This window comes from Lipotes vexillifer, unplaced genomic scaffold (assembly GCF_000442215.2).
Source record: "Lipotes vexillifer unplaced genomic scaffold, Lipotes_vexillifer_v1.1 scaffold802, whole genome shotgun sequence".
Taxonomy (NCBI): Eukaryota; Metazoa; Chordata; class Mammalia; order Artiodactyla; family Lipotidae; genus Lipotes; species Lipotes vexillifer.
Genome location: NW_006790237.1, coordinates 2,242,577 through 2,253,731, shown reverse-complemented (window position 1 = coordinate 2,253,731; position 11,155 = coordinate 2,242,577). Strand labels below are relative to the sequence as shown.

The 11,155-nt window shown below is 52.1% G+C and overlaps 1 protein-coding gene across 1 annotated transcript in view; it reads right to left on the bottom strand.

Moving 5' to 3' along the window:
• Positions 1–10,667, bottom strand: part of IGLON5 (IgLON family member 5) — a 29,224-nt gene extending 18,557 nt beyond the window's left edge. Inside the window, exon 1 of the mRNA XM_007463458.1 lies at positions 10,574–10,667. Coding sequence (XP_007463520.1) covers positions 10,574–10,667 — 94 coding nt within the window. The remainder of the gene's footprint in view (positions 1–10,573) is intronic.
• Between the last annotated feature and the right edge of the window lie 488 nt (positions 10,668–11,155).

Here is an 11,155-nt window from a genome sequence, read left to right as displayed (position 1 = left end):
CCGCCCCCTCGATCCACAGGGCTTCCCACCTCGGATCCCTAGAACCCCGGGTCTGGGACACTTTTCCTGGAGCCCACCTCCCTCCTGCTTCAGGTCCCAATTTCATCCTCCCTCAGACCCAGAGATTCCGGACCCCCAACCCCAGGAGTCCGGCCCCCAGCCCCCTCAGGCCCAGGAGTCTGCTCCCCAAGCCCCCACCTCCCCCAGACCCAGGAATCAGAACTCCCAGCCCCCTCTTCCTGTGGGACATAGTTCCACTTCTCCATCTACTTTCAGGAATAACACTGACTTTGGGGTGAAATTTCCTTCTCCTGTCCATCCCAACCCTCATCCCCAGGGTAATAGGGGAATGGGGAGACACTGGGGGACCTGACCTTGGGAGATGGTAATCCAGGCTTCAGGTACGAAGAATCCCCGCTGCTCATTCTTTCAGTCACTTGACTGCGGCAGGGCCTTGGACAAGTCACTTCTTTCCCCAGAATCTCGGTGTCTTCCCTGCAAGATGGAATCATCTCTATTTCTCAAGGTTATTGAGAAGAATAACGGAGATCCTGGGGAGGGTGCTAGCTCAGCCCAGTGCCCTAAGAGCCTGAAGTTAGCTCTTCCTCCTGGTCCAACTATGCATCCATTGACCAGGTATAGTCCTCCCTCCTGGCCCACCAGGTGAGGCATCCCTGTCCCCTGTACCCCCATCTGGGCTCTGAGGCAAGAGAACAATCCCTGAGCCTACTCCACGCCTGGGGAACTTGGAGGCAGAAGTTTTTGAAGTCACCCCCTAGGGGCTGTTTAACTGCAAAAGCACATCCATCCTCTATTCCTCCCCCCCGACCCCCAAATCCAATCTGTCTGCAAGAGAGGCTAGCTTGGCCTCCACCTTCAAAACAGATCTCTACTCTGTCCTCTCTTCCCACTCCACCCTTCTCTGAGCTGTCACGTCTCCCCTGGATGACTGCTCTGAAGGCAGCAGCCAATGCCCTGGTCTCTAGGCTTCCACCTTCAGATCAACAAGCACTGAACTCATAAACCAGCTGATGCTACTGCACTGCCTCACTCACTCAGCTCCAGCTGCTGTGGCCTTCATTCGGCTCCTTGAACAAGCCCAACTTGTTCCAACCTCAGGGCCTTTGCACTTGCTGTTCCCTCTGCCGGAATGCTCTTCTCACCAGATTGGCACAAGACTCTTATCATTCAGGTCTCACCTTTCAGAAGCCTTTGCTGGGACTTCCCTGGTCCCAACTAAGATGGTCAGGGAACTAAGATCCCACATGCCTCGGGGCAAGCCCGCATGCCACAGCTACTGAGCTCGCGCACCTCAACAAGAGAGCCTTTGAGCCACAACTGCAGAGCACACATGCCCTGGAGCCCACGCACCACAACTAGAGAAGAGAAAATCCACCACCACAACCAGAGAGAAGCCCGCGCGTCACAGTGAAGAGACGGCGTGCCGCAGCGAAGACCTGACACAGCCAAAAATAAAGACATAGAATAAATAAATAATAAATCTTAAAAAATAAGCCTTTGTTGATCACGCTGTCCAAAGTAACCCCCGCTCCCAATGCAACAGCTCTCTGTGACATCGGTTTTGTTTTCTCTGTAGCCTTTACCGTTCCCTTATTTCACGTGTTCACTTGTTTGTTTCCAGTCACTTCCCTTCCCCTCCATCTCCCGCTTCCAGAATGTAAGCTTTGCTAAGGCAGGGTTTTGTGTTTTTGTTTGTTTGTTTAATTGAGGTATAGTTGATCTGCAATATTATATTAGTTTCAGGTGTACAATACAGTGATTCCAAATTTTTATAGATTATACTCCATTTAAAGTTATAAAATATTGGTTATATTCCCTGTGCTATACAATATAATCCTATAGTTTCTTTCTTTCTTTCTTTCTTTCTTTCTTTTTTTTTGCTGTACGCGGGCTTCTCACTGTTGTGGCCTCTCCCGTTGCGGAGCACAGGCTCCAGACGCACAGGCTCAGCGGCCATGGCTCACGAGCCTAGCCGCTCTGCGGCATGTGGGATCCTCCCGGACCGGGGCACGAACCCGTGTCCCCTGCATCGGCAGGCGGGCTCTCAACCACTGCGCCACCAGGGAAGCCCCAGTTTATTTCTTTTATACGTAGTAGTTTGTACCTCTTAATCCTCCACCCCATCTTGCCCCTCCCCCCTTCCCTCTCCCCACTGGTAAACACCAGTCTGTTCTCTACATCTGTGAGTCTGTTTCTGTTTTGTCATATTCATCCGTTTGTTTTATGTTTTAGATTCCACATATAAGTGATAACATACAGTATTTGCCTGTCTGACTTCTTTTACTAAGCATAATACCCTCCGGGTTCATCCATGTTGTTGCAAAAGGCAAAATTTCATTCTTTTTTCTTTTGGCTGAGTAGTATTCATATATATACATATATGAATATTTATCCATTTATCTGTTGATGGACACTTAGGTTGCTACCGTGTCTTGGCTATTGTAAATAATGCTGCTATGAACACTGGGGTGCATGTGTCTTTTCAAATTAGTGTTTTTCATTTTCTTGGCATATATGCCCAGGAGTAGAATTGCTGGATCATATGGTTGTTCTATTTTATTTTATTTTTTTCTATTTTATTTTTTTGAGGAAGCTCCATACTGTTTTCCACAGTGGCTGCACCAATTTACATTTCCCCCCAACGGTGCAGAAGAGTTCTCTTTTCTCCTCACCCTCTCCACCATTTGTTATCTGTGCTTTTTGCTGATAGCCATTCTGACAGGCGTGAGGTGATAGCTCAGTGTGGTTTTGATTTTCATTTCTCTGGTGATTAGCAATGTTGAGCATCTGGGACAGGTTTTTTGTTTGTTTGTTTTTTCTTTTTTCGTTGTTTTTTTGTTTGTTTGTTTGTTTGTTTTTGTCGGCTTTTGCTCAAGGCTTATCTCCAGAGCTTAGTCCAGTGACTGACACCTAGTAGGTACTCAGCAAATATGTACTGTATTGCATGGGTTGGATGAGTTACTAGCCCTATTTGGATAGATGGAGAGAACGAAGATCCAGAGAGGGAAAGGGACCCACCTACGTTAACACAGCCAGGTGGCCTAAGAGCTGGTGGTGTGCCGCTGCTTGTTCACACCGATTTGTGAGAACTGATGGTTAAATTTTCAGGAATTTTCAAAATGGATGTTAAACCACTGTTAGCCTGAAATTGGACATGATGGAAGTATTTACACTGTGGCAACTGGCAAACACTACAAATCAGGACTTTTTGTCTGAGAGCCATTGTACCAACACACTCTTGTACAAAATCCATTGGGATCCTGGCAAAGGGTCATTTATTGCTTCCCTATGATGAGGCTTAGGTTGAGGACAGGGTTCTCTCTTCCTGGAATGACCCATCCCAGGCCTGATGACAATATGAGCACTTCCTACATGCAGGCATCTTTCTGAGCACATTTTACATTCTCCTTGAAGCCTTATGATGTCCCTGTGGGTGTGTCTTATCTTTACCTCTGTTTCACAGATGAGGGAACAGACATAGAGAAGTAAAAGCAGAGAAGTAAAAAAGTAAAGGAATTCCCCAAAGCTGTAGACACAGCTGAAGACATTTGCCATATGTGTATCTGATAACGCACTTATAGCCAGACTATATCAATGTAAAGAGCTCCCACGAATCAACAAAAAGAGAGACGACTCAATTTTTAAATGGGCAAAAGACTTGGACAAATACTTCACAGAAAGAGGATTTCTAATAAGCACCTGAAAAAAATACCCAACACCATTAGTCATCAGGGAGATCAAATCAAGACCACAGTGAGATACTCCTACTCACCCACTAGAATGGCTAAAAGGATTGATAGTAGCAAGTGTTGGCAAGGAAGTGGAGCACCTGGAACTCTCATACCTTGCAAGCTTACTTGCCCTTTGACCTCAAGGGGGGTCTGGCCAAAGGGAGGCACAGGCAGAACACTGAAGGGTGGGTGGAGAATGCTCTGGTCCTTGCCACTGCCCTACGTTGGGGCCTGTCAGGTGGCCCCTTGGCCACGGCTCCGGTTCTCAATAAGGTCTCGGAGACACCGTTTCTCTCCCTAGTTCCTCAAGGACACAGCAGAATTTGGAAGGAATCTTTTCCTTTTGTTCCTGGTTCCTGGGAGCCTTACCATCCCTGTATCCCTAACCCTGCTCGTACCTTTATCACAAAGTCTGTTTAGGAATCCCACTGGAGGTGGCTGTCTCTTTCCGGCCAGGACCCCTGCTGTCCTAACACTATTGGGGTTTCACAGTCAAGGCCAAAAGCACCCTGAAGATGATGCTTAGAAGGTTCAAGAGTGTGGAAGATGCTCCATTTCACACCTAACAAGTGAAATAAATGGCCACAGATACTATTTTTTCATACACCGGATAGGCAAAGTTCAAAGGACCCAGAAACACACCAGGTTGGCGATGGCAGTTGTTGACAAGAGTGAAATCGGTTCCCTTTCTATGAAGGGCAAGTTGGCATCATGCCTGGAAACTATGTACCTCACCCTTAAAAGTTCATATCCAGAATTTTCTCCTGCAGGTGGATTCTCGTTCATGCCCAACGGCTGAGGGACCAGATCATCAATATAGCGTTGTCTGCAGTGCTCAGAGGACAAACTACCTAAATACTCGACAAGGGACTGGTTTGATACATTGTATGCATTGATAGGCAGCTGTCAAAGAGTGAGGTTAATGATACAGACTGTGTGGTGTTCTGTAAGTGAAAGGAAGCAAAGTACATAATGCAAATGTGTAACACACACATATGCTTGTAGGTCCATCTTATTCCTCTAGAATAGGCTTTCTCAGTCTTGGCATCGCTGACATTTGGGGCTGGGTGATTGTTTATGGTGGGGGCTGCCCTGTGTGTTGAAGGGTGTTAAGCAGCATCCCGGGACTCCACCCACTAGATGTCATGACAACCCAGACGGTCCCCTGGGAGGGGCAACATGGATCCTGGTTGAGACCCACCTCTCTGGGAGGAAACACTAAGCACCAGAAGAGTGTTTGTCTCTGGGGAGGAGGACCATGCTGTCTCGGAGATGCGGAGAAGCGGCCCTAATGGGCCCAGTTCCTAGGAGCAGCCAGGAGACGGCAGGTGCACCCGGATGGACTTGGCTTTGCCTCTCAGGCTGTGAGCCCCTGGGAAGGAGCCTCCCCTTTCTGAATCTCAGCGTCCGTCCCCATCCTCGAGGGCCTAGCTCCCACCTCACAAGGTTGCAATGTGACCATAGGGAGGCTTCTGAACCTCTCTGGGCCTCAGTTTCCTCCTCTGTGAAAGGGTCACAATGACCAGACCACAGGGCCGCTGGGTTAAGTGAATAAGGGCTGAGGGCTTGGGTCACTCAGTCCTGGCCAGTGCCATTATCATGGTTGTTGCCATCACCTCCTGAAGGGACAGAAGAGACTTATACAAATCTGTCTTCCCATGATCTCCTCTTTCTCTCCCTCTGTGCATCTCCCCTTCATCCTTCTTTCTCTCTGGTTTATGTCCCTGTCTCCGCCTCCTTGTCATTTGCCATCTGTCTCTTTCCGTCTCTGTCCTCACCTTTCTGTCTCTCCCTCACTGTTTCTCACTCCTTCCTTCTGTTGCTCATGTAGCAAATGTTTCCCCGAGCCCCCCGGGTGCCACACTCCGTGCTGAGCACTGCATGGATGCAGAGATGAGACGGGCCTCCCCCTGTCCAGACTGGAACACAGGTCAACCCCGGGGGGTGGGAGGGGCAGGGAAGGGCTCTGTGAGTGGGAAATGCCAAGGCTCAGAGGTGGGCACTAAACAGCCTAAACCACCGAGTCCCATTATCTCTCAGAGGAGGATACTCTTGTCCTCATCCAGGCTGACTCACCTGCAGCTCCTGCACTTCCAACTGGCCTCAGACAGGTGTGCAGTGAAGGGGTAACTCAGCAGGCCTGGGTTGTCCAAACCCTGCCCATTTTAAACAGAGGACTGGCTCCTGGGAGGGAACCTCTAAGCCCTTGGAATGTCCTGATAAGAGTGTCTTTGTTTATCTGGGGACCTTGGGCCACACCAGATAGTCTATGCTAACCCTGTGGTTTATGGGGGGGATGCCTTGAGTCATGTGGTATCCGTTTGACCTCCTGGTGGGCGGTGGCCCTGGAAACTAAGAGCTACATAACCAGCCTCCAACAAAACCCTGGACATTGAGGCTCAGGTGAGCATCCCTTGTCGACAACACTCTGTGTGTCTTGTCACACGTTGTTGCTGGGAGATCACGCAGACTCCCCACTCCGCTGGGACAGGGCCACTGGAGGCTCCTGGCCTCTCTGGGACTCTGCCCTGCGTGCTCTTCCCATGGCTAGTTTTTTATTTCAAAATAAATTTTATTTATATATTTATTTTTGGCTGCCTTGGGTCTTTGTTGCTGTGCACAGGCTTTTCTCTGGTTGTGGTGAGCGGGAGCTACGCTTCGCTGTGGTGCGCGGGCTCATTCTCACTGCGGTGGTTTCTCTTGCTGCGGAGCACGGGCTCTAGGCGCACATTGCGGAGCACAGGCTCCGGACGCGCAGGCTCAGCGGCCATGGCTCACGGGCCCAGCCGCTCTGCGGCATGTGGGATCTTCGCGGACCGGGACACGAACCCGTGTCCCCTGCATCGGCAGGCGGACTCTCAACCACTGCGGCACCAGGGAAGCCCGCTCCGTGTCTAGTTTTAATCTCTATCCTTTTGCTGCAATAAACCGTGAGTATGAGAGCTTTGCAGAGTTCTGTGAGTCCTTCCCGTGAATTGCTGAAAAACAGTGGACATCAGCAAATGTCTGCTCAGAAGGGGGTGAGCTGTAGGCTCCTGGGGGCCCTCTGCGTGGGGCCCCCTCGTGCACGACTACATTTCAAGTATTTGATTCTTATCCTGGTGCAGAGAGTCTGTGCCTGGCCCGATGTCACACAGCCTGTGGTTGGAGCCGTGCCTGACCCCTTAGCGCCCTCTAGTGTCTCTCTCTTGACTCTGGAGGAAAAGGTTAGCCCTGTAACCGCTTCTAGGAAGAGGAGCCACTTTCCAACCTTATCTTTATTCATGGAGCTGCTGCCGGCTCCCTGCCGTCCCCACCCTGCCGCCCACTCAGGAGGAAAATGGAAAATTCATTTTTCCTGAATTCCGTCTCCGTGCCTCCACGAGGCCCTAACTGATGGAGTGTGGGGTCTTTGAAGTCGAACTCAAGGATGTTGCCACGTGTGTTCTTACAATGAGAAAAACAACTTTTGAGGAAAATGCCTTTGTTGTTCCCACTTGTGTCTAGGTGTTTGATAGTGTGACAACTCTGCTCACACCCGGAGTCTGAACATTAGACAAGGACTTGAGTGTAGGACGCTCGCCATAAGTTCACACTTTGTTTTTCCCAAGACACCTTTTAAAATAACCACTTGGGGGCTTCCCTGGTGGCGCAGTGGTTGAGAGTCCGCCTGCCAACGCAGGGGACACGGGTTCGAGCCCTGGTCCGGGAAGATCCCACACGCCGCGGAGCAACTAAGCCCGTGTGCCACAACTACTGAGCCTGCGCTCTAGAGCCCTCGAGCCACAACTACTGAGCTCGCGTGCTGCAACTACTGAAGTCCGCATGCCTAGAGCCTGTGCTCCACAACAAGAGAAGCCACCGCATTGAGAAGCCCGCGCACCGCAACAAAGAGTACCCCCGCTCACTGCAACTAGAGAAACCCACGCGCAGCAACGAAGACCCAACGCAGCCAAATATAAAAAATAAATAAATTTATAAAAATAAAAAAAATAAAATAACCACTTAGAGTTAAGCCTGTGAACAGTTAGTGACCTGGCCCCAACCACCTTACAGGTAATAGGTGCTGCTACCCTGCGATCCCGGGCTTGCCAGTGCCCGGGGATGGAGGACTGCCCTTCCCCGGCTCAACCGCGCCCCCTTGCGTCTAGGATCTGTAAGTCACCAAAATCCTGTGACGCTAGTCAGCATTGTGCGGTTGCTGTTGAAACCGCACCTTCCCCAAAGTGGGAGTTGGACGCGGAGGGAGCCATATGCCAGCCCCGTACGGGTAGCTTCTGCCTCCCCAGTTAGCAGGTCATAAGCTGCATATATATATATATATATATATATATATATATATATATATATATATATATATATATATATATATATATATATATATATATATATATATATATATATTTAATGCAATACCCCAGCTCTGGTTTCTCCACCCGGTTCGTCCTGGAGGGTGGGGGAAGCCGGCCAGGCACAGCCCCTCTTGATTCGCCTGGGAGTGGATTGGGTGAAGGTTGAGGCTGTTTGCAGGGAGCCTCATCCAGGCCCAGCCAGTGGCACCTTGCCTGGCTTGTTTCTCCCTGTTGTCTGCCCCCTGCCAAGACACTCTGCTTGCCCTGCCCTGGCTGGAGCGCTCCAAGCCCCCTGGGTGCCCCCTGGTTTTGATCCTGTGGCTTACTGTGCCTGGACTGCCATCATCCCTCCCAGCTCAGGTGGCAACACTCCAGCTCCCCAGGTGAGGTCAAGCCCCCCTTCCCCAGTGCCGGCACCCCGCCCTCCCAGAGGCTCCCTGTACACAGCCCCTGGCCACGAAGGCTGTGACAACCTGGATTCGTTGCGGGCAGGACCTGGATCCGACTCATCTCCGTGCCCTCCCTCCGGGGCCTGGCACACAGGAGGCCTCCGGGGATTTTTGTGGCAGCAGGAGTGAGTGACTTCCTGGATCATCTCTCTCCACCAGGAATTCGTTCCCATGCTCGCAGCCCTGGGCCCGGGGTTCTGCTGCGCTTGGCCTGAGGTGTTTGAATTCTGAATAAGGACACGTCCTGTTGGCAGGGGTTGGGTTTAGAGCAAGGGAGACCCCTCTACGTCTGTGCTTCTGATGAGATCTGCAAATGAGAGGCCCACATATGGCTTTTCCTGGGCCCATGCTGTTTTTTTAAAAAACACGGTCTCGATTACCAACATGTTTGAAACCAGAAATTTCCCACGGAAATCTGGATCTCTGGGGAGAAAAACCCCGCAGATCCGGCCATAGAGATCCTATTCCTGCCCGGGGCGGGTGGGTGGTGGAAGGCGTGGGAGTGGAGACGGCGGCTGCGGGGCGGCCCCTTCAGGTGGGGCACCTGCTCTCAAGGTGGATGCGGTCCCGCCAGGCACTTGTTTTGCTACCTGCCTGGCTCCTGTGGGCTTGAGTTTGCAGCCTCTGCACTGGAGGCTTATTAGGTCAGGAGAAAATGATCAGGGACCCGGACAGCTGTTCCAGGGACCCAGGGGTCCTGAGCAGGGCAAGGTCTTGCTGTGTGGCCTGGGGCGCTGTGAGCCTCAGTTTCCCCATTTGCCATGTGGGAATGGGGAGTATCCCCAGAGTCCCTGCAGAGGGACCTGTAGGGTCTCACTTCCCTTCTACGGGCCTCAGTTTCTCCCCCTGTAGAATGTTGGGGCTGGACTTGGTTGGTGGTCACTGTCACTCTGGTTCACGGGGCCCCATGTGGCCTCTGCCATGGTAACAGTCCATAGCCTAGTACTGCCCCCTACAGGGTTCTTGTATTTCACCTGTGCTCCTGGGTGACTCAGGCCGGTCCAGACCTCGCTCCTCCAGGGCAGGGAGCAGGTGTGTGGGCTGACAGGAGGCCTAGCGGGGTGTCTGCCCAGTGAATGGGTGAGTGCTGAGCAGGGCCTCTGGTCTTAGCTTCTGAATTGTAGCTGCCACTCCTGCCCTGCGGGTCTGCGCAGGTCTTCCCCGGGTCGCTGGATCTGGGTGGCTGTGAGCCACGCGCTGGGCTTGATCTGTCCTGGAGTTCACGTGTCTGCGGTCTTCTTTCGCTCTCAAGAGCCCTAGACTGTGGGAGAAAGAGATCCTGGCGTCCCTCTGCCGTGGGCAAGCCCCTTCCCCTTTAAGGGTCTCCCACAAACGGAGGGATCCAATTAGCTCCTTGAAGCCTCTGTTATGGGCTGAATTGTGTCCCTTCCCGCCTCACCCCATGCATACGTTGAAGCCCTAGTCCCCAGCACCTCAGAATGTGACTTTCTTTGGAGACAGGGCCTTTAAAGAGATGAGGTAAAATGAGGTCACGTGGGTGGGCCCTAATCCAATAGGACTGGTGCCCTCATAAGGAGGAAATTGGGACACAGACATACACAGAAGGGTGGCCACGTGAGGACACAAGAGGACGGTGACCGTCTACGAGCCGAGGAGAGAGGCCTCAGAAGGAATTAACCCTGCCCCCACCTTGATCTTGGACGTGTAGTTTCCAGAATAGCGAAACAATAAATTTCTGTTGTTTAAAGCCCCCAAGTCTGTGGTGCTTTCTTATGGCAGCACAAGCGGACTCATAAGCCCCCTTCCAGATTTTGCTCTCCTTTCCTGGTGGGGCAAGGGCTGCCTGTGGGCGGGGCAGCAGGTGGGGCTGGGACCCCTCAGGGTCGTCACCATCTGGGGCACAGGGGCCTTGGCTGCTGGAATGGGGCCTCGGCTTGAAGAAGCAGACAGATGCTCTGCTAAGGCTGAGCCCTGGTTCTCCCGGCCGGTTGCCAGGTACCCGGGGGCTCTGGGAATCTTTGTGTCTAACGCGTGCCCTCTGGTGGCCTCAGCTGTGCAGCAGCCCAGCCCAGGGACTTACCTGTAACAGAAGCAGGTGAGGTTTCAGCTTCAGACTCCTTGGGTGTTTCTGGCTCCTCCAGCAGCTCTGCTTTCTTGAAGACCAGGGGCCTCATTGGCCATGGGAATACGGCTCTCCTCACACCACTTACACATCTTCATTCTAAGGCAATGAGCCCCATGGTTAATGCTGTGCTCAGTACCCCCTGGTTCCCAGAAGGAGCCCTGGGCTGGGGGTCAGAAGACCAAATTTCCCTCCGTTTGCTGGTTCTGTGACCAGCATTGCCTCCCCTCATCAAATGGGGATACAAGTCCCTACTCTCTTGGCCTGGACCCTCTTCCCAGCCTCCTGTTCACAGCCCTCCCATGGCTCCCCCTGTGTCTCCCGGGACAAAGTCCCCCAGCCCTCCAGCCTGGTGGCCCTTCATGACTGTGCCTTTCCTCTGCTTCTCTCCTGGCCCCCTAAAGTCTCAATATGTATGCAATTTTATTTTATAGACAAATCTTTTTTTTTTTCTTTTCTTTTTGCGGTACGCGGGCCTCTCACTGCCGTGGCCTCCCCCGCTGCGGAGCAACAGGCTCCGGACGCGCAGGCTCAGCGGCC